Below are 24,405 nucleotides of genomic sequence, written 5' to 3'. Positions count from 1 at the left end.
TTTCTCTCTGGTGTGGTGTGTGGTCTGAAGTCTGAACCGTGCAACATGCAAACTTATTTTGCAGGAAAAGTTGTCTGAGCTTTATTAGTGCATGCATGGTCTCGAGAAAACAAGACTTTTCTCAACTTTGATTTGACTGCCCGAGTCTTCATTCATGTTAATCTCATGATGATCTTTGCATGTTCTGAGTAGGAGTACTAGTACTACAATTTATCATGCAAAAACCATACATACAGTATATATTCAGAAAAGGTTATTATGCATGCAGGCGTACGTACGTACGTGCGTACGTATGTTCGATCGATGCGGCGTACGTAGGACATGTGCGCGAGTTAAACGAGAATGAATGAGCTGCCTATCTGACATAGCTAGCCAGAGCTATAGCTCGACGTCGGTCGTTCGTCCGTATGAAATGAAATGCGTCACTGCAGCGTATTTATGCCCCGGCCGCGTCAAGCTTCACGGCTGTGCCTGGCGCCAAAGGACGGGGCGAGACAAGCGCATTACTGCCTTCTATAAAACCTCAGAGACAAAATCTTAATCCTTGCCAGTACTGCCCCGTACTACAAACGCACGCAGTCACGACTCACACAACAGATGAAATTATTACCTAGACCCGTTCCATGGGCACCCCGGCGTCCCACTAGCTAGTCCATGGAAGGGACGGGTCTACGGAATAATTCCTTTCTTCTTGACCCAACTCGCACGCACGCACACACCAACACCAACGAACACGCACGCACACGATTGATGAGAAACTAAAGAGGACGGCAGCTAGGCGATCGACGACACGACGGCTAAGCATCTAGATCGAAGAAGCCCGGCCGGTCGGTTCAGCCGCGCTTGCCCTTGCCGACCTTGCCGGAGCCGAACCCTGGGTTGCGGTGGTCGGCGCCCACGTCGTTGAAGTCGAGGAGCACTGTGCTCTGGCACTTGGGGCACTTGGGGTCCTCCCGCGACAGCATCACGTACATCATGCACCGGGGGCAGCCCGCGAGGATCATCGCCGAGCCACCACTGCCCCCGCCAGCCTCCGGGCTCCCCTCCGACGACACGCACGAGCTCGGCGGGGATGCCGAGGAAGAAGACGACGAAGACATCCTCCTCGGCGAGTTGCTGCCTCCCGGCGGCGCAGCCGATGGACCCCCTCCGCCGCCGCCGCCGCCGCCGCCGCCGCGTGACCGCGAGAAGCTCAGCCTCAGGTCCAGCTTCGGCCCCTTGCCATTGTTCCTGCTCATCTTCAAGCTAACTCCGCACACCACCGCTGCACTGCACAATGCACACCAAATATAGCTCATGTCATGCTTTCGCTCGATCTCAAACATAAAACAACATCAACAGAATACTCCTCCATCAACCTAGCTATACTGATGGTCTATCGATGCAATTAAATAGCCGACGTTGCCGCGCGGTACATTACCTTTGGAGTACGTTGAAGCTACCCAGCTAGTGACACGGAACGTGTACGCGAAACCAAACTAATGTGGGTGTGGAGGTGGAGGTGGAGATAGGGTGGTTTGGAGGCGCGCGCTTGGAAGGGCACTTGCATGCACGTACTAGCTAGCGCTGCCGGCCGGGGTGAAGGACACGGACCAAGTGAGAGCCCCCTGCCCTGTGCCTGAGTATTTGAGGGGTGGTGGTGCAGCTCCCGTGGCGATATATAATGAGGGCGCCGGACAGCTAAGCTGCGTCGAGGTGGAGAGGTGATGATGTTCTTTATTGCCTTGAACAGAAGCATTTAAATTCCCTCCCTGTCGCTTCCCTGCATGCCCCCCCTCCGTCTCACGATGCTAGCTCCGTTTTGGTTTTGCAAGTAAAGGTCAGGTCCCTCTTCTCATTCCTGTGGTTGGCGATGTGTGTTAGGTTAAATTGTAGTCATCGCTAAGAGCATCTCCAGCAGGCGCGCAACCACACGCACTAAAACCTTTTTACAGCATGGAAATAGCAGTTTTTACGCGCGGCAGGACGCTGACTCTAGCGGCCGCTGCAAAATATGGCGTGCTAACTTACAGCGTGCGCGAGCAGCCGGCGCTTGCAAATAAGATTTTACATGTCCATTTTGACAATGTGATGATGTTTCAAACATTAAACAAATATGCAAAATAAAAGGCATAACATAGTTCAATTGCACAGCAAATCAACAATCATGCCACATCATCATCCAACCAAGTTCAAAATCACCCAACCAAGTTCATGACACATAAAAGTTCACACAAACAAATGGCACATCAACAATCATGCCACATCATCATCGTCCTCCTCTTCCTTCGATTCTTCATCCTCATCCGAAGACGATTCTTCCTCCTCCTCTTCATTGTCGCGCACCCCATCATCATGGGGAGCTCGAAAGGTGTTCGCAGGATCTCTAACGGCATCATGCGAAGGTATGTGAGGCGCCCCGGAAGACATGTGTCCACCCATGTCACCCGGAGGTGCTCCCATGCCTCCCATGAGAGACCCAAAACACATGCCTCCCATGGTAGCTCCGAAGCCACCCATGCGTCTCATGGTAGCTCCGAAGCCACACATGCCTCCCATGCCGCCCATGGTATCTCCGAAGCCACCCATGCCCCCCATGCCACCGATGCCTCCTGTAGATGCTCCCATGCCTCCCATGGTAGCTCCGAAGCCACCCATGCCACCCATGCCTCCCATGGTAGCTCCCATACCTCACATGCCCATGGCTCTTTTTTGGACCAAGACTTCTTCACGGGCAAGATTGACGTACTCCTTTTGCTTCTCATCGAGTGTAGATGTGTCCCCGGAGATCAAGTACTTCTCACATTCTAACAATCTAGATCGCTCCTCCATGGCCAATTTCTTCTCCTACAATGCCACCTTCCTCTCCTCGGCCGCCACCCTCCTCTCCTCGGCCTCCAACCTCCTCTCCTTGGCCGCCGCATCTTGGTTCCTTGTTATCATCCTCACCTCATTTGCTTCCTTTGGGCGTGCCAAGGGGGGTGGAATCCTACTCCTTGTAGGAGTAGGTTTCCCCCTATCCTAGTCCAAGAAGGAGAAGAAGGGAAAGAGGAGAGAAGACAAGGAAGAAGGGGGCACCCCCTTCCCCTTGTCGAATTCAGACTGGGCAAGGGGGGGGTGATGAAGCTACGTACCTAGGGTAGGGTCGTAGACCTGACCTAGACATCCTCCCCTAGGACAGCACCCTAAAGCCAGGATCATCCAAAGAGTATCATCATTCACTCGACTAGAAACGTTCCACTCGGAAGAATCGATGTCACTCGATCGTCGCAGAAGTCACTCGACAGGCAAAAGAGCTAAAGCTACTCTGCATATGCAACGGTCGAGCATTTACTCATAGGCTTAATTGGCATTCACAGCACTTTAATGTGGGCATTTCCAGTAACGTTCTCTCTTCAATGTACCTTAAACCCTCTGTGTCATGGGCTGGCTGGGGTCCTGGCGCACTCTATATAAGCCACCCCCTCCACAGGCACAAGGGTTGGCACCCCTTGTAATTCACACGCATATAATCCAGTCGACCGCCTCCGGGCTCCGAGACGTAGGGCTGTTACTTCCTCCGAGAAGGGCCTGAACTCGTAAAACTCGTGTGTAAAACTCCTCCATAGCTAGGATCTTGCCTCTACACTCCTACCCCCCATTCTACTGTCAGACTTAGAACCACGACAGTTGGCGCCCACCGTGGGGCAGGTGTCTTAGCGACTTGTTGGAGAAGTTGCGATTTTTTCCGATCCCCATCAACATGGTTACGGGCGGAGGTTTGGCCGAGGGCCACGAGATCCATCTTGGTGCGCTCGTATTCGTCGCCGATGACTCCGCTTGGCTCCAAGAAGCGCCACTTAACGTCGAGGCGCTCCCCGTCCGCGGGGCAACACACTTTCGTGTGTGCGTCAGTGGCGTCCTCCTACGGCAGTCGTCGACTTAGTATCGGTCGGCTCCTGTGCTGACCTCCCTCCCTGCAGCCCGCCGGAGCAAGCGTTCCGGTCGATCGAGGCTTCTGCGGTGGGTGAGGCATGCGGTGGTTCGCCAGTCGGCCACCCCCCAAGTCACGGCAATTGAGCCCAATGAAACTCTCTACGGCCCGTTCAACTGGCTCCGTAGAGACTGCATCCGAGTGCGACAGCAGCGACCCCGCGGCAGAAGTTTTGATGGTCAATGGACCACATAGTCCTCCTGGCTTTACCCGTGAAGACGGAGGCGATGGGGACGGTGATCCGTCGCGTGTTCACGAAGCGTACCGCCCCGAACCCCTCTCTTCGCAGCAAAGGGAAGAACTTCACCGCCGGAACATGGATGCGCTTCACACTCCTATCGTTGGAGAAACCCCTGAGGCCCAGGCCTTGGAGGAGGCGCGTCTGGCCAACTTGGCTGAGCGCACTCGACTGGAGAACCTCCAGCTCGCCACTCGATGAGCGTGCTCGGCAGCGTATCCCCGAGTCCAGTCGACGCCAACTTTTTCCGCCTCTGACTCAGGTATACCGAACTCCGATCCAGAATATCACAGCTACGGCCCGAATAGCAGAGTCAATCCAACCTTCCCAGTCATAAGCTAGTCGAGGTTTGGTGCAGATCCGAGCTTTGCTCCGTGCGGTGGGAGAGCAGAATACAACAGTATCTCAGTCGCGGAATAGGATCCATAGCAGGCCCGTAGTTGCAGACACAGTCCAGTCGGCTCACAGCCCGAGATCGCCCCCAAGGCGTGAAGGACGTGGGGACCGGCGAGATCAGTACAGAAACCGCGAGCACTATGATCACTGACTCGATCACGATGATCGTCGTCGAGTGCCCATGCCTCCCCCAAGGAGTGAGTCATACATGCCTCGGCAGCATGATGACAGACGTCCTCACAGTGGTGGGCGAAGGATTCCAGTCGACCCCAGGGAGCCGGGCTTTGGTGCGAGATCTATTCTCATTCAGGGTCTGGTCGACAGAAACAGAGCTCATAGAGAAGGTCACGACAGAGATTTCCCAACCAGCAGCAGGGTACATGTCTCAGGTCCAGAGTGCTTCAGCAGAGCCATCAGGGCTGCGGTGATTCCTCCCAACTTCAGGTTGGCGATTGGAGTCAGTAAGTTCACTGGCGAGTCCAAGCCTAACACTTGGCTTGAGGATTATCGAGTGGCTGTACAGATTGGTGGTGGCAATGATGAAGTGGCCATGAAGCACCTTCCTTTGATGTTGGAGGGCTCAGCTAGAGCGTGGCTGAATCAGTTAGCACCTAGTAGTATTTATACTTGGGAAGATCTTGCCCGAGTATTTGTCAAAACATTTTAAGGTACTTGCAAACGGCCAGCAGGGCTGATAGAATTGCAGTGTTGCGTTCAGAAACCGAATGAAACTTTGAGAGATTATATCCAGAGATGGATCACGTTGCACCACACGCTGGAGAATATGTCGGATCACCAGGCAATTTGTGCCTTCAAAGAAGGCGTTAAGTATCGGGAGTTGAACCTGAAATTCGGTCGGACAGGAGATATGACTCTGACTCGGATGATGGAGATTGCCACCAAATACGCCAATGGTGAAGAAGAAGACCGACTCCGGAGTGGCAAGCACAAAACAGTCGCCCACGAAACCGGAGGAGGGAACTCCAGTCGGAAGCAGAAGCGCAAAGCCGAGCCAGCTGCTCCTGGTGAAGCCTTAGCCGTGACTCAAGGAAAGTTCAAAGGGAAACCCAAAGGGCCGTGGAACCCCAAGAAAGTAAAAGATCAAGATGGAAATGATGTGCTAGATTTACCATGCCACATTCACACCAAAAAAGATGAAGAGGGTAATTTCATTTACCCGAAGCATATCACTCGACAATGTTGACTCCTAATCCAGCAATTCCGAGAGAAACAACCCAAGGAAAAGGAGAAGGAAGCGGACAAAGTTGAGGATGAGGAGGAAGATGATGATGGTTACCCCCACGTCAATTCCACTCTAATGATTTTCGCTGATGTTGAGAGTAAGAGTCGACTGAAAGTCATCAACAGAGAAGTGAACATGGTCGCTCCGGTGACACCCAGTTATTTGAAGTGGTCTCAGACTGCCATTACATTCGACCAGTCCGATCACCCAGCGCACATAGCCACCCCTGGGAGGCAAGCGCTGGTGGTCGACCCAGTAGTCAAAGGCACTCGATTGACTAAGGTTTTGATGGATGGTGGCAGTGGTCTGAATATACTATATGCAGAGACGTTGAAAGGAATGGGCATTCCGATGTCCAGACTCAGTGAAAGTAATATGAGTTTCCATGGAGTTATTCCTGCGTCACTCGGTCAGATCGCCCTTGATGTAGTTTTCGGTGATTCCAAGAATTATCGCAAGGAAAAGTTGACATTTGAAGTTGTGGATTTCCAAAGTGCCTATCATGCTATTCTAAGCAGGCCAGCTTATGCACGTTTTATGGCCCGACCATGTTACGTGTACCTCAAATTGAAGATGCCTGGTCCTAAAGGGGTGATCACTATCACTGGCAGTCGAAAGAAGGCAGAAGAGTGCTTCCAGAAGGGCTCAAAGATTGCCGATGCACAAATGGCAGTAGTGGAGTTGCAGGAGTATCAAAAAAATGCAGATCCGAGTGATTTGTTGCGAGCTAAGAAGCCTGCCATAGATTCAGCATTCCAGTCATCTGGTGAAACGAAGCCGATTCATATTCATCCAACGGATCCCAATGCTGCTCCGACTCACATTTCAACAACACTCGACTCCAAATAGGAAGAAGCGCTCATCCAGTTCCTCCATGAGAATTGGGACATCTTTGCATGGAAACCTTCTGACATGCCAGGTGTTCCCAGGGGACTGGCTGAGCATCATTTGCGAGTCGACCCAATGGTGAAACCAGTCAAAGAATATCTTCGACGGTCCGCCGTACAGAAGAGGAAGGCAATCGATGAAGAAGTGGGTCTGCTTCTGGCAGCTGAGTTTATCCGAGAGATTTACCACTCTGAGTGGTTAGCTAATGTTGTCATGGTCCCAAAGAAGGTCGACTCACTTCGCATGTGCATCGACTTCAAACATATCAATCGGGCCTATCCGAAATATCACTTTCCTCTCCCTCGCATCGACCAAATAGTCGACTCGACTGTGGGGTGTGAGCGTTTGTCCGTTTTGGACGCTTATTCCGGGTATCATCAGATCCGTTTGTATGGACCCGATGAGATAAAAATAGCTTTCATCACCCCATTTGGGTGCTTCTGTTATGTCAATATGCCATTCGGTTTGAAGAACGCTGGAGCCACATTCATGCGGATGATTCAGAAGTGCTTGCTCACTCAGATCAGTCGGAATGTGGAAGCATACATAGATGACATTGTGGTCAAGTCACGTAAAAGTTCCGACCTATTAGCTGACCTTGCTGAAACCTTTGCCAACCTCAGAAGGTATGATATCAAGCTCAATCCATCAATGTGCACATTTGGATTTCCAGGCGGAAAATTACTCGGTTTTCTCGTTTCCGAATGAGGGATCGACGCTAACCCAGAGAAAGTGGGTGCCATACTCCGGATGAAATGCCATGTGCGTGTGCATGATGTCTAGAAGCTTACTGGTTGTTTGGCCACCCTAAGTCGATTCATTTCTCGCCTCGGTGAAAAGGCACTACCTCTTTATCGACTGATGAAGAAGTCAGATAAGTTCGGGTGGATTCCTGAAGCTGATGCAGCATTTGCAGAGCTCAAAGCCCTGCTTTCCACCCAGCCGGTGCTTGCTGCTCCAATCAGCAAAGAGCCTTTACTGCTTTACATTGCAGCCACTGGACAAGTCGTCAGTACAGTACTTACGGTCGAGCGGGAAGAAGAAGGAAAAGCCTACAAAGTTCAGCGCCCAGTATACTATGTCTCTGAAGTTTTGACTCCATCAAAGCAAAGATATCCACATTATCAGAAGCTTGTTTATGGGATTTATATGACCACGAAGAAGGTTGCACATTACTTCTCTGATCACTCCATTACAGTCGTCAGCGACGCTCCATTATCAGAGATTCTGAACAACAGAGATGCAACTGATCGAGTGGCAAAGTGGGAGATTGAACTCCTTCCCTTAGATATCAAGTTCGAGGCAAAGAAAGCTATCAAGTCCCAAGCAATAGCGGATTTCCTCGCCGAATGGATTGAACAACAACTGCCGACTCAAGTTCACTCGGAGCACTGGACCATGTTCTTTGATGGCTCCAAGATGCTGAATGGTTCCGGTGCTGGGGTGGTACTGGTATCCCCCCGAGGAGACAAGCTCAAATATGTCCTCCAGATTCACTTTGATTCCTCCAATAACGAAGCAGAATATGAAGCACTCTTCTATGGGTTGCGTATGGCCATCTCACTCGGTGTCCGTCGCCTTATGGTCTATGGCGACTCAGATTTGGTAGTCAATCAAGTGATGAAGGAATGGGACGTCAGAAGCCCAGCCATGACTGGTTACTGCAACACGGTGAGGAAGTTGGAAAATAAGTTTGAGGGGTTAGAGCTCCATCATATACCCCGACTGAAAAATCAAGCAGCAGATGATTTAGCAAAGATAGGCTCCAAGAGAGAAGCTATTCCCAGTAATGTGTTCCTGGAGCATATTCATGCACCTTCAGTTCAAGAAGATCCCTTCGCTGAAGAGCCCCCGCAGCCTAAGAGTGCCACAGATCCGACTGAAGTCGAGGTCCCAGCCGTGGTCGACTTGATCATGGAGGTGTTGGTCATCACTCCCGACTGGACGGTGCCATATATTGCATATATCCTTAGGAAAGAGCTCCCAGAGGATGAAGAAGAGGCTCGACAGATCGTCCATCGATCCAAAGCCTTTATTGTAATAAGAGGACAACTGTTCAGAGAAAGTGCAACTGGAGTCAGCCAGAAATGCATAACGCCAGAAAAAGGTCGAGTGATCTTCCACGACATCCATTCGAGGACCTGTGGTCACCATGCGTCCTCTCAGACCATTGTGGCTAAAGCACACCGAGCTGGATTTTATTGGCCACAAGCAAATGAAATGGCGAAAGATATAGTCGACAGATGTGAAGGCTGCCAGTTCTACTCCGATATGTCGCACAAACCTGCATCAACCATGAAGACCATTCCACTCGTCTGGCCCTTTGCTGTTTGGGGATTGGACATGGTTGGTCCACTAAAGACTGGTAGGAGTGGCTTTACTCACGTGCTTGTAGCAGTTGACAAGTTTACCAAATGGATCGAAGCCAAGCCTATTAAGAATCTTGAAGCTAGTATTGCTGTCAGCTTCATTAGAGAGTTGACATTCAGATATGGGGTTCCACACAGCATCATCACTGACAACGGATCCAACTTCAATTCTGATGAGTTCAGAACCTTCTGCGCCTCACAAGGCACGCGAGTCGACTATGCTTCAGTCGCCCATCCCCAGTCGAATGGACAAGCAGAAAGAGCAAATGGCCTGATTCTCAAAGGACTAAAACCCCGACTGATGCAAGATCTCAAGCAGGCAGTGGGCGCCTGGGTTGATGAACTTCCATCAGTTCTTTGGGGATTAAGGACAACTCCCAATCGGCCGACTGGCCGAACTCCATTCTTTTTGGTCTATGGAGCTGAGGCAGTTCTACCGAGTGACTTGCTTCACAATGCACCACGAGTTGAGCTCTTCTCTGAAGATGAAGCAGAACAAGCTCGGCAAGACGCAGTTGACCTCCTAGAGGAGGAAAGAGAGATGTCTTTGATCCGGTCGACCATTTATCAACAAGACTTGCGTCGATTCCATGCTAGACACGTGAAGGGTCGAGCCTTTCAAGAGGGTGACTTGGTTCTTCGAGTGGATCAGCAGAAACCACACAAGCTCGCCCCAGCTTGGGAAGGTCCCTTCATTGTCACCAGAGTGCTCCACAATGGAGCATACCACCTTTACAATGTCGAGCATAAGAAGGACGAGCCACGGGCTTGGAATGCGGAGCTGCTCCGCCCCTTTTATACTTAAGTACTCGTTCAAATAAAATGTAATAAGAAATACCTTTGTAATTTGTTTATCAAAGACAAGAGCTTTACAGTCCTCTTGAATGATTGTTGTTGCTTTTATTTGCGTCTGAAATCCACCAAATGGGTAACTTAGCTGCGAATCCGTTTCGCCTAAGTTCAAAAGAAAATCCTACCGAGTGGTGAGCAAGTCTCTCACTCGGGCGCTTAGCCGCGAATCCGTTTCTCCTAAGTTTGTAAAATCCTACCGAGTGGTGAGCAAGTCTCTCACTCGGGGGCTTAGCCGCAAATCCGTTTCGCCTAAGTTTGTAAAATCCTACCGAGTGGTGAGCAAGTCTCTCACTCGGGGGCTTAGCTGTAGTCCAGTACTTGCCTAAGTTTGTAAAATCCTACCGAGTGGTGAGCAACCCTCCCACTCGGGGGCTTAGCTGCAGTCCAGTACTCGCCTAAGTTTGTAAAATCCTACAGAGTGGTGAGCAACCCTCCCACTCGGGGGCTTAGCTGCAGTCCAGTACTCACCTAAGTTTGTAGAATCCTACCGAGTGATGAGCAACCCTCTCACTCGGGGGCTTAGCTGCAGTCCTGTACTCGCCTAAGTTTGTAAAATCCTACCGAGTGGTGAGCAACCCTCCCACTTGGGGGCTTAGCTGCAGTCCAGTACTCGCCTAAGTTTGTAAAATCCTACCGAGTGGTGAGCAACCCTCCCACTCGAGGGCTTAGCTGCAGTCCAGTACTCGCCTAAGTTTGTAAAATCCTACCGAGTGGTGAGCAACCCTCCCACTCGGGGGCATAGCTGCAGTCCAGTACTCACCTAAGTTTGTAAAATCCTACCGAGTGGTGAGCACACCCTCTCACTCGGGGGCTTAGCTGCAGTCCTATACTCGCCTAAGTTTGTAAAATCCTACTGAATGGTGAGCAACCCTCCCACTCGGGGGCTTAGCTGCAGTCCAATACTCGCCTAAGTTTATAAAATCCTACCGAGTGGTGAGCAACCCTCCCACTCGAGGGCTTAGTTGCAATCCAGTACTTGCCTAAGTTTGTAAAATCCTACCGAGTGGCGAGCAACCCTCTCACTCGGGGGCTTAGCTGCAATCCTGTACTCGCCTAAGTTTGTAAAATCCTAACCGAGTGGTGAGCAACCCTCCCACTCGGGGGCTTAGCTGCAGTCCAGTACTCACCTAAGTTTGTAAAATCCTACCGAGTGATGAGCAACCCTCTCGCTCGGGGGCTTAGCTGCAGTCATGTACTCGCCTAAGTTTGTAAAATCCTACCAAGTGGTGAGCAACCCTCCCACTCAGGGGCTTAGCTGCAGTCCAGTACTCGCCTAAGTTTAAAAAATCCTACCAAGTGGTGAGCAACCCTCCCACTCGGAGGCTTAGCTGCAGTCCAGTACTTGCCTAAGGTTTAAAGTCTGTCCCTATCTGCAAGGACGATGAGGTGCAGGTCGATCACGGCCTTCTTCTCCGAGCTATGCCACAAGTACAACGTATGCTCCATCCCCATCCGCAAGGACGGTGAGGTGTAGGTCGACCACGGCCTTCATCTCCAAGCTACGCCACAAGTACAACGTACGCTCCATCCCTATCCGCAAGGACGACGAGGTGCGGGTCGACTACGACCTCTTTTTCCGAGCTACGCCACAAATACAACATGCGCCCCATCCCCATCCTCAAGGACGACGAGGCGGAAGTCGATTGAACTCTCCACTTCAGGGCTACATCCCAAAGAGCAAATTCCATGCGAAGGCAAATACAAACATATTCAGAAATAAACCAAGTTCAGATAGATCCAAAAAAATTCCAAGCGACGGATCAAAAGTATTCGAGCATCAAGCCCGAAGGAGTTTAATGGTTAGAGCAACCACTCGGCATCCCGAGGCAAATTAAGGCAAGTTTAAATCTCAAAGTTTGTTCATTCGGCAGGAGGAGGGCTGGCAGGTTCAACGAATTCGTCCAAATCGATTCCATCTGCAATCCGAGTGGCGGCAGCTATGAAAGTCTCCATAAAGGACTGGAAATCGTGCCTTTTGGTGTTGGCGACCTTGATCGCCGCCAGCTTGTCTTCGCGAGCTTCCTTGCAGTGGACTCTTACCAAGGACAACGCCATGTCAGCACCACACCGGGCAGAGGACTTCTTCCACTCTTGCACTCGACCAGGAACCTCGTTGAGCCGAGTCATCAGAGATTCGAGGTCATTTTGAAGCGCCGCCCTTGGCCAGAGTGATGAGTCAATTCGTGAAACTACCACCCTTCAGACGAGCGAGGTAACTTGTGACACTGGCGACACGGGATTCCAGTCAAAGCACATTCATGGCAGCCTCGTCGCCGACTGGAGAAATGATAGGGTCTAAACCCGTCTCAATCCGTCCAGTTTCCTCGTCAAAGTTTTGGCAGAATTCTGCAGTCAAAGAGTTAGTGAGTCGACTGGACAGGATTAACTTGCAAGCAGTAAATCAATCGGATTAAAAGGAGTACCTTCCAGCATAAGATAGAGCTTCTTGGCAAGAGTTCTCAGATAGGCTTCCACATCATTTCTCTTACGAGCCACGGACTCCAGCTTCTCATTCAGATAGGCTTCCACATCATTTCTCTTACGAGCCGCGGACTCCTTCTTCAGACGAGTTACCTCTCGGTTGGATTCAGTGAGAGAGGACTTCAGCTTGCTTACTTCTTCTTCCAGCACTCTGACCGAAGCCAGCTTCTGGTCTGCAAGGGCAGTCTTATCTTGAGCTTCCTTCTGCGCAGCTGCAAGGTCCAAGTCCTTCTTCTCCAGAGCCAACCTCATTTTCTCTGCAAAATAAGCAATCGAATCAAACAAGAGACCGAAGAAATATTTTAAGGGATGATCGACGTGAACAGTCGATGGGCAGTTACCTTCCATACCAGCAGCTTCATCTTGAGCTTTCTTCAACTTTTGTTGGGCCAGCTCCAAGTCGAGGTTGAGTTGCCTCTGCTTCTCCTCAAATTCGGCGAACTTAGAAATAAGAGTAGAAGATTTCTGTAGAAGGTAAAGGACATGTCAATCGATAAGATCAAAGATTATTTACTTCTGAGTGAATAAAACTTAAAAGTTTACTCAGACCCCAGTCGACTGCCCGCAGTCGCCCGCGGTCTCGGGGACTACACCCAGCGGGTGCACTTGGCGTGCCCCCACTGATTCAGACCCCACTCGACCGGTCCGCCCGGGTCAAGTTAAAAAAAGACAAGAAAGAGAGAAGAACTATTCAGACCTCGGCCGACTGCTAGCAGGTGACCGCGGTCTCGAGGACTACACCCAGTGGGTGCACTTGACGTGCCCCCACTGGTTCAGATCCCACTCGGCCGGTCCTCCCGGGTCGAGTGGAAGAAAGGAAAGTGAAAAGTACTCAGACCCCAGTCGACTGCGGTCTCGGAGACTACACCCAGTGGGTGCACTTAGCATGCCCCCACCGGTTCAGATCCCACTCACCCAGGCTGAGTGGAAGAGCGCAAATACTAAAGACAACAAAACACCCAGTGGGTGTACAGATTCGACGCAAACAATAAGAGATTGTATGAAATAAAATATTTCAGGTAGCATATCCTAATAGAACAAGGTCAGTCGAAAGCCAACATACCTGGACATTGGCCCGAAGAGCCGCGCTGGCATCGTAAGCAGCCTGGCTGTTCTCGTGCACCGTCTTCATCCGCTCCATCATCACATTAGCCTAATGGATAGCCTCCACAGCGGCGTCCGACTGGCTTTCCGGAACATGATAGTTGGTGAAGAAAGGGGCAGACAGCCCAGATGCGGCAGCTTGGAGCTCCGAGACATGGGGTTGGGCGGCTGAAGGAAACACTAGTACAATCGATGGTGCAGGGCGCTCACTCGACAATGGGACAACAAAAGTTACAGAGGCCCCACCTGCATCTTCAGGTTGTTGGACAGTTGGTTCCGTCGTCAGCCCCGGGTGAGATGTCTTGCCAGCCGCTACTTTTTTTATTCTTTCTGGGCCTCGGGGCCACATCTTCATCCTCATCCGAAAGCTCGATAACGTTGGGTGGGGCTGCAAATAAATCAGTCTACCCCAAGTGAATCCCTAGAATTCGATCGACCAAATAATCAAGAACAAGATCACGAGAATTTTACCTGGGTTGGAGGTAACCGCGTCTTCCATTTCCTCATCTCGGTATTGGCGGGAAGAAGTTACAGAGGTAGCAGCACTGCAAATGTCAACTTTCAGTCGGTTATGTTATGTTGCTCGAGTCGACCAAAAGATCGGGTCAAATGATTACCCGGAGATGGTGGGAATGGTCACTTTGATTCTGGGCAAAGCCTTCGGCGGTTTGGAGGATGTGGCCTTCAATAGTTTCGGCGCAGTCTTGAGCTGTTTCGGTCCCTTCTCAGTCGGCACCGGAGAAGACGTCCGAGGGCACTTTGAAGACTGCCCAGTCGATGCGGCCATCAGGTCAGGGGTGTTTGCTGGGTCGTGAACATGCTTGGACCTCCTTTCTCGGCGAGGAGGCGAGTCGACCTCTTCTTCGTCACTCGGGGCGTCACTCTCCTCGTCCTCCTCTGCATCCGAGTGCCACTCGCCACTCTCGCCCCCGCTCGCCTCTTCCTCGACATTTTGCTCCTACACTCCATTGGGCATCGAGTACATATCAATAAGAGCCTGAAAAGACAATGAACAAAAGAAATATAGTCGACCATCAACAAGATGTTACATAGTGAATCAAGAAGACACTCGACAATGCAGAATCGTACCTGTTCCGACTGGCGCAAATGGTCTAATGGAACCACCCTCCTGGACCCCCGGGGATTATCCTTGTTGCCGGTAATACCCCTCAGCCACTTCTCCACTGTGTCCTCGCTAACATCCTCCGGGTGGATTCGAGTGGAATCCTCGAGTCCCGAGTACATCCACATCGGATGGTCACGAGCTTGGAGTGGTTGGATGCGTCAACTGAGGAAGACCTCCAGCAGGTCCATACCAGTCACTCCGTCGTGGACAAGTTGGACGACCCGCTCGACCAACACCTTCACCTGCGCCTTCTCTTCCGGGATCACTCTCAAGGAGGAGGACTTCTCCACTCAAGCCATGGAAAAGGGGGGAAGTCCAGTCGACTGGGCCGGGGGCGGCTGGTCCTTGCAGTAAAACCAGGTCGACTGCCAGCCCCGGACCGAGTCGGGTAGGATCATAGCGGGGAAGGTGCTCTTGTTCCTCATTTTGATTCCAAGACCCCCGCACATCTGTATCACGTCCGTCCTCTCGTCACTCGGGTTGGCCTTCTTGACCGTCTGGGAGCGACATGTGAATATGTGCTTGAAGAGACCCCAGTGTGGTCGGCAGCCCAAGAAATTCTCGCACATAGACACGTAAGCAGCGAGGTACACGATGGTGTTTGGAGAAAAGTGATAGAGTTGAGCCCCGAAGAAGTTCAAGAAACCACGAAAGAAAGGGTGGGGAGGCAAAGAAAACCTGCGGTCGACATGAGTGGCGAGGAGGACGCACTCACCCTCCTGCGGCTGCGGCTCGGTCTTGTTCCTCGAGAGCCGCGCCGACTCATGGGGGATCAGTCCCCCCTCCACCAGGTCATCAATGTCATCTTGACTGATTTTCGAGCGGATCCAGTCGCCCTGGATCCAGCCAGGCGGTAGGCCGGACCTCGATGAAGATCCGCCCCGGCTGGTCTTCTTCCCTTTCGCCTTCGCCGTCGCCTTCTTCGCACGCTCCAACGCCACCGTCCTCTCCTTCCCCATGGCAGCGAATCGAGTTCGAGCGGGGCGACAACGCCTAGAGCAGAAGCAGGCGCTGAAGGAAATATGCCCTAGAGGCAATAATAAAGTTATTATTTTATTTCCTTATATCATGATAAATGTTTATTATTCAAGCTAGAATTGTATTATCCGGAAACATGATACTTGTGTGAATACATACACAAACCAAACGTCACTAGTATGCCTCTACTTGACTAGCTCGTTAATCGAAGATGGTTATGTTTCCTAACCATAGACATGTGTTGTCCTTTGATTAATGGGATCACATCATTAGGAGAATGATGTGATTGACATGACCCATTCCATTAGCTTAGCACCCGATCGTTTAGTATGTTGCTATTGCTTTCTTCATGACTTATACATGTTCCTATGACTATGAGATTATGCAACTCCCGTTTGCCGGAGGAACACTTTGTGTGCTACCAAACGTCACAACGTAAGTGGGTGATTATAAAGGTGCGGGTGATTATAAAGGTGCTCTATAGGTGTCTCCAAAGGTAGATGTTGGGTTGACGTATTTCGAGATTAGGATTTGTCACTCCGATTGTCGGAGAGGTATCTCTGGGCCCTCTCGGTAATGCACATCACATAAGCCTTGGCAAGCATTGCAACTAATGAGTTAGTTGTGAGATGATGTATTACGAAACGAGTAAAGAGAATTGCCGGTAACGAGATTGAACTAGGTATTGTATACCCACGATCGAATCTCGGGCAAGTAACATACCGATGACAAAGGGAACAACGTATGTTGTTATGCGGTCTGACCGATAAAAGATCTTCGTAGAATATGTAGGAGCCAATATGAGCATCCAGGTTCCGCTATTGGTTATTGACCAGAGACGTGTCTCGGTCATGTCTACATTGTTCTCGAACCCGTAGGGTCTGCACGCTTAAGGTTATGATGACAGTTATATTATGAGTTTATGCATTTTGATGTACCGAAGTTTGTTCGGAGTCCCGGATGTGATCACGGACATGACGAGGAGTCTCGAAATGGTCGAGACATAAAGATTGATATATTGGAAGCCTATATTTGGATATCGGAAGTGTTCCGGGTGAAATCGGGATTTTACCGGAGTACCGGGAGGTTACCGGAACCCCCCGGGAGGTATATGGGCCTTAGTGGGCTTTAGTGGAAGAGAGGAGAGGTGGCCAGGGCTGGGCCGCGCGCCCCTCCCCCCCTAGTCCGAATAGGACAAGGAGAGGGGGCCGGCGCCCCCCTTCCTTCTCTCTCTCCTCTTTCCCCCCTCCCGAATCCTATTCCAACTAGGAAAGGGGGGAATCCTACTCCCGGAGGGAGTAGGACTCCTCCTGGCGCGCCCTCTCCTGGCCGGCCACCCCCCCTTTGATCCTTTATATACGGAGGCAGGGGGCACCCCTAGACACACAAGTTGATCCACGTGATCATATTCTTAGCCGTGTGCGGTGCCCCCTTCCACCATAGTCCTCGATAATATTGTAGCGGTGCTTAGGCGAAGCCCTGCGACGGTAGTACATCAAGATCGTCACCACGCCGTCGTGCTGACGGAACTCTTCCCCGACACTTTGCTGGATCGGAGTCCGGGGATCGTCATCGAGCTGAACGTGTGCTAGAACTCGGAGGTGCCGTAGTTTCGGTGCTTGATCGGTCGGGCCGTGAAGACGTACGACTACATCAACCACGTTGTGCTAACGCTTCCGTTGTCGATCTACAAGGGTACGTAGATCACACTCTCCCCTCTCGTTGCTATGCATCACCATGATCTTGCGTGTGCGTAGGAATTTTTTTGAAATTACTACGATTACCAACAGTGGCATCCGAGCCTTAGGTTTTATGTTGATGTTATTGTGCACGAGTAGAACACAAGTGAGTTGTGGGCGATATAAGTCATACTGCTTACCAGCATGTCATACTTTGGTTCGGCGGTATTGTTGGACGAAGCGGCCCGGACCGACATTACGCGTACGCTTACGCGAGACCGGTTCTCCCGACGTGCTTTGCACAAAGGTGGCTAGCGGGGTGACAGTTTCTCCAACTTTAGTTGAACCGAGTGTGGCTACGCCCGGTCCTTGCGAAGGTTAAAACAGCACCAACTTGACAAACTATCGTTGTGGTTTTGATGCGTAGGTAAGATTGGTTCTTGCTTAAGCCCGTAGCAGCCACGTAAAACATGCAACAACAAAGTAGAGGACGTCTAACTTGTTTTTGCAGGGCATGTTGTGATGTGATATGGTCAAGACATGATGCTAAATTTTATTGTATGAGATGATCATGTTTTGTAACCGAGTTATCGGCAACTGGCAGGAGCCATATGGTTGTCGCTTTATTGTATGCAATGCAATCGCGCTGTAATGCTTTACTTTATCACTAAGCGGTAGCGATAGTCGTGGAAGCATAAGATTGGCGAGACGACAACGATGCATGATGGAGATCAAGGTGTCGCGCCGGTGACGATGGTGATCACGACGGTGCTTCGAAGATGGAGATCACAAGCACAAGATGATGATGGCCATATCATATCACTTATATTGATTGCATGTGATGTTTATCTTTTATGCATCTTATCTTGCTTTGATTGACGGTAGCATTATAAGATGATCTCTCACTAATATTCAAGAAGTGTTCTCCCTGAGTATGCACCGTTGCGAAAGTTCTTCGTGCTGAGACACCACGTGATGATCGGGTGTGATAGGCTCTACGTTCAAATACAACGGGTGCAAAACAGTTGCACACGCGGAATACTCAGGTTATACTTGACGAGCCAAGCATATACAGATATGGCCTCGGAACACGGAGACCGAAAGGTCGAGCGTGAATCATATAGTAGATATGATCAACATAGTGATGTTCACCAATGAAACTACTCCATCTCACGTGATGATCGGACATGGTTTAGTTGATTTGGATCACGTAATCACTTAGAGGATTAGAGGGATGTCTATCTAAGTGGGAGTTCTTTAAGTAATATGATTAATTGAACCTAAATTTATCATGAACTTAGTACCTGATAGTATCTTGCTTATTCATGTTTGATTGTAGATAGATGGCCCGTGCTGTTGTTCCGTTGAATTTTAATGCGTTCCTTGAGAAAGCAAAGTTGAAAGATGATGGTAGCAATTACACGGACTGGGTCCGTAACTTGAGGATTATCCTCATTGCTGCATAGAAGAATTACGTCCTGGAAGCACCGCTGGGTGTCAGGCCTGCTGCTGGAGCAACACCAGATGTTATGAACGTCTGGTAGAGCAAAGCTGATGACTACTCGATAGTTCAGTGTGCCATGCTTTACGGCTTAGAATCGGGACTTCAACGACGTTTTGAACGTCATGGAGCATATGAGATGTTCCAGGAGTTGAAGTTAATATTTCAAGCAAATGCCCGGATTGAGAGATATGAAGTCTCCAATAAGTTCTATAGCTGCAAGATGGAGGAGAAGCTCAACTAGTGAGCATGTGCTCAGATTGTCTGGGTACTACAATCGCTTGAATCAAGTGGGAGTTAATCTTCCAGATAAGATAGTGATTAACAGAATTCTCTAGTCACCACCACCAAGTTAGTAGAAATTCGTGATGAACTATAGTATGCAAGGGATAACGAAAACGACTCCTGAGCTTTTCATGATGATGAAATCGATGAAGGTAGAAATCAAGAAAGAGCATCAAGTGTTGATGGTTGACCAGATCACTAGTTTCAAGAAAACGGCAAAGCAAAAAAGGGGAACTTCAAGAAAAACAGCAAGCAAGTTGCTGCTCAAGTGAAGAAGCCCAAGTCTGGTCCTAAGCCTGAGACTAAGTGCTTCTACTGCAAAGGGACTGGTCACTTGAAGCGGAACTACCCCAAGTGATTGGCGGACAAGAAGGATGGCAAAGTGAACATAAGTATATTTGATATACATGTTATTGATGTGTACTTTACTAGTGTTTATAGCAACCCCTCAGTATTTGATACTAGTTCAGTTGCTAAGATTAGTAACTTGAAACGAGAGTTGCAGAATAAACAGAGACTAGTTAAGCGTGAAGTGACGATGTGTGTTGGAAGTGGTTCCAAGATTGATATGATCATCATCGCATACTCCCTATAATTTCGGGATTAGTGTTGAACCTAAATAAGTGTTATTTGGTGTATGCGTTGAGCATGAATATGATTTGATCATTTTTATTGTAATACGGTTATTCATTTAAGTAAGAGAATAAATTGTTGTTCTGTTTACATGAATAAAACCTTATATGGTTCACACCCAATGAAAATAGTTCGTTGGATCTCGATTGTAGTGATACACATAATCATAATATTGAAACCAAAAGATGCAAAGTTAATAATGATAGTGCAACTTATTTGTGGCACTGCCGTTTAGGTCATATTGGTGTAAAGCGCATGAAGAAACTCCATGCTGATGGGATTTTGGAATCATTTGATTATGAATCACTTGGTGCTTGCGAACCATGCCTTATGGGCAAGATGACTAAAGACTCCGTTCTCCAGAACAATGGAGCGAGCAACAGATTTGTTGGAAATCATACATACTGATGTATGTGGTCCGATGAATATTGAGGCTCGCGACAGGTATCATTATTTTCTGATCTTCACAGATGATTTGAGCAGATATGAGTATATCTACTTGATGAAACATAAGTCTGAAACTTTTGAAAAGTTCAAAGAATTTCAGAGTGAAGTGAAAAATCATCGTAACAAGAAAATAAAGTTTCTACGATGTAGAGAAGAGTATTTGAGTTACGAGTTTGGCCTTCAGTTGAAAACAATGTGAAATAGTTTCACTACTCACGCCACCTGGAACACCACAGCATAATGGTGTGTCCGAACGTCATAACCGTACTTTATTAGATATGGTGCGAACTATGATGTCTCTTACCAATCTACCACCGTCGTTTTGGGATTATGCATTAGACACAGCTGCATTCACATTAAATAGGGCACCATCTAAATCCGTTGAGACGACACCGTATGAACTATGGTTTGACAAGAAACCTAAGCTGTCGTTTCTTAAAGTTTGAGGTTGCAATGCTTATGTGAAAAAGTTTCAACCTGATAAGCTCAAACCCAAATCGGAGAAGTGCGTCTTCATAGGATACCCAAAAGAAAAATGTTGGGTACACCTTCTATCACAGATCCGAAGGCAAGATGTTCGTTGCTGAGAATGGATCCTTTCTAGAGAAGGAGTTTCTCTTGAAAGAAGTGAGTGGGAGGAAAGTATAACTTGATAAGGTAATTGTACCTTCTCCCTTATTGGAAAGTAGTTCATCACAGAAATCTGTTCCTGTGACTACTACACCAATTAGTGAGGAAGCTAATGATAATGATCATGTAACTTCAGATCAAGTTACTACCGAATCTCGTAGGTTAACCAGAGTGAGATCCGCCCCAGAGTGGTACGGTAATCCTGTTCTGGAAGTCATGTTACTAGACCATGACGAACTTGCGAACTATGAGTAAACGATGATGAGCCCAGATTCCGCGAAATGGTTTGAGGCCATGAAATCTGAGATATGATCCATGTATGAGAACAAAGTATGGACTTTGATGGATTTGCCCGATGATCGGCAAACCATAGAAAATAAATGGATATTCAAGAGGAAGATGGACGCTGATAGTAGTGTTACTATCTACAAAGCTAGACTTGTTGAAAAATGTTTTTGACAAAGTTCAAGGTGTTGACTACGATGAAATTTTCTCACTCGTAGCGATGCTTAAGTCTGTCCAAATCATGTTAGCAATTGCCGCAATTTTATGAAATCTGGCAAATGGATAAACAAAGCTGCGTTCCTTAATGGATTTCTTAAAGAAGAGTTGTATATGATGCAACTAGAAGGTTTTGTCAATCCTAAAGGTGCTAACAAAATATGCAAGCTCCAGCGATCCATCTATGGACTGGTGCAAGCATCTCGGAGTTGGAATATACGCTTTGATAAGTTGATCAAAGCATATAGTTTTATACAGACTTGCGGTGAAGCCTGTATTTACAAGAAAGTGAATGGGAGCACTACAACATTTCTGATAAGTATGTGTGTATGACATATTGTTGATCAGAAATAATGTAGAATTATTCTGCAAAGCATAAAGGAGTGTTTGAACGGATTTTTTCAAAGAAAACCTCGGCGAAGCTGCTTACATATTGAGCATCAAGATCTATAGAGATAGATCAAGATGCTTGATAAGTTTTTTCAATGAGTACATACCTTGACAAGATTTTGAAGTAGTTCAAAATGGAACAGTCAAAGAAAGAATTCTTGCCTGTGTTACAAGGTGTGAAGTTGAGTAAGACTCAAAGCCCGACCACGGCAGAAAATAGAATGAGAATGATAGTCATTCCCTATGCCTTGGCCATAGGTTCTATAAAGTATGCCATGCTGTGTACCAGACCTATTGTACACCCTACACTAATTTTGGCAAGGGAGTACAAGAGTGATCTAGGAGTATATCACTGGACAGCGGTCAAAATTATCCTTAGTGGAATAAGGATATGTTTCTCGATTATGGAGGTGACAAAAGGTTCATCGTAAAAGGGTTACGTCGATACAAGTTTTGGCACTGATCTGGATGACTCTTAGTCTTCATCTGGATACATATTGAAAGTAGGAGCAATTAGCTAAAGTAGCTCCGTGCAGAGTATTGTAGACATAGAAAATTGCAAAAATACTTATGGATCTGAATATGGCAGACCCGTTGACTAAACTTCTCTCACAGGCAAAACATGATCACACCTTAGTACTCTTTGGGTGTTAATCACATAGCAATGTGAACTAGATTGCTGACTCTAGTAAACCCTTTGGGTTTTGGTCACATATCGATGTGAACTATGGGTGTTAACCACATAAAGATGTGAACTATTGATGTTAGATCACATGGCGATGTGAACTAGATTATTGACTCTAGTGCAAGTGGGAGACTGAAGGAAATATGCCCTAGAGGCAATAATAATGTTATTATTTTATTTCCTTATATCATGATAAATGTTTATTATTCATGCTAGAATTGTATTATCCGGAAACATAATACTTGTGTGAATACATAGACAAACCAAACGTCACTAGTATGCCTCTACTTGACTAGCTCGTTAATCAAAGATGGTTATGTTTCCTAACCATAGACATGTGTTTTCATTTGATTAATGGGATCACATCATTAGGAGAATGATGTGATTGACATGACCCATTCCATTAGCTTAGCACCCGATCGTTTAGTATGTTGCTATTGCTTTCTTCATGACTTATACATGTTCCTATGACTATGAGATTATGCAACTCCCGTTTGCCGGAGGAAAACTTTGTGTGCTACCAAACGTCACAACGTAACTGGGTGATTATAAAGGAGCTCTACAGGTGTCTCCAAAGGTACATGTTGGGTTGGCGTATTTCGAGATTAGGATTTGTCACTCCGATTGTCGGAGAGGTATCTCTGGGCCCTCTCGGTAATGCACATCACATAAGCCTTGCAAGCATTACAACTAATGAGTTAGTTGCAAGATGATGTATTATGAAACGAGCAAAGAGACTTGCCGGTAATGAGATTGAACTAGGTATTGAGATACCGACAATCGAATCTCGGGCAAGTAACATACCGATGACAAAGGGAACAACGTATGTTGTTATGCGGTCTGACCAATAAAGATCTTCGTAGAATATGTGGGAGCCAATATGAGCATCCAGGTTCCGCTATTGGTTATTGACCGGAGATGTGTCTCGGTCATGTCTACATTGTTCTCGAACCCGTAGGGTCCGCACGCTTAAGGTTTTGATGATAGTTATATTATGAGTTTATGCATTTTGATGTACCAAAGTTTGTTTGGAGTCCCGGATGTGATCACGGACATGACGAGGAGTCTCGAAATGATCGAGACATAAAGATTGATATATTGGAAGCCTATATTTGGATATCGGAAGTGTTCCGGGTGAAATCGGGATTTTACCGGAGTACCGGGAGGTTACCGGAACCCCCTGGGAGGTATATGGGCCTTAGTGGGCTTTAGTGGAAGAGAGGAGAGGTGGCCAGGGCTGGGCCGCGCGCCCCTCCCCCCTAGTCCGAATAGGACAAGGAGAGGGGGGCGGCGCCCCCCTTCCTTCTCTCTCTCCTCTTTCCCCTCCCGAATCCTATTCCAACTAGGAAAGGGGGGAATCCTACTCCCGATGGGAGTAGGACTCCTCCTGGCGCGCCCTCCTCCTGGCCGGCCGCACCTCCCCCTGCTCCTTTATATACGGGGGCAGGGGGCACCCCTAGACACACAAGTTGATCCACGTGATCATATTCTTAGACGTGTGCGGTGCCCCCTTCCACCATAGTCCTCGATAATATTTTAGTGGTGCTTAGGCGAAGCCCTGCGACAGTAGAACATCAAGATCGTCACCACTCCGTCGTGCTGACGGAAATCTTCCCCGACACTTTGCTGGATCGGAGTCCGGGGATCGTCATCGAGCTAAACGTGTGCTAGAACTCGGAGGTGCCGTAGTTTCGGTGCTTGATCGGTCGGGCCGTGAAGACGTACGACTACATCAACCGCGTTGTGCTAACGCTTCCGCTGTCGGTCTACAGGGGTACGTAGATCACACTCTCCCCTCTCGTTGCTATGCATCACCATGATCTTGAGTGTGCGTAGGAATTTTTTTGAAATTACTACGTTCCCCAACACGATGAATATTGAGGCTCGTGGCAGGTATCATTATTTTCTGATCTTCACAGATGATTTGAGCAGATATGAGTATATCTACTTGATGAAACATAAGTCTGAAACTTTTGAAAAGTTCAAAGAATTTCAGAGTGAAGTGAAAAATCATCGTAACAAGAAAA

General features: G+C 48.5%; 1 protein-coding gene across 1 annotated transcript; it reads right to left on the bottom strand.

The window, feature by feature from the left end:
• Nucleotides 1–507: 507 nt before the first annotated feature.
• Nucleotides 508–1,635, bottom strand: LOC125535682 (protein GL2-INTERACTING REPRESSOR 2-like). The gene is made up of 2 exons (XM_048698750.1): nucleotides 1,421–1,635; nucleotides 508–1,269 (listed from the first exon to the last, which is right to left on the bottom strand). Exon 2 carries the CDS (start codon nucleotides 1,236–1,238, stop codon nucleotides 834–836), a length of 405 nt encoding a protein of 134 aa, XP_048554707.1. The 5' UTR covers nucleotides 1,239–1,269; nucleotides 1,421–1,635; the 3' UTR covers nucleotides 508–833.
• Nucleotides 1,636–24,405: the final 22,770 nt, after the last annotated feature.

This window comes from Triticum urartu, chromosome 1 (genome assembly GCF_003073215.2).
Source record: "Triticum urartu cultivar G1812 chromosome 1, Tu2.1, whole genome shotgun sequence".
Taxonomy (NCBI): Eukaryota; Viridiplantae; Streptophyta; class Magnoliopsida; order Poales; family Poaceae; genus Triticum; species Triticum urartu.
This window is presented reverse-complemented; position numbering and strand designations above follow the sequence as displayed.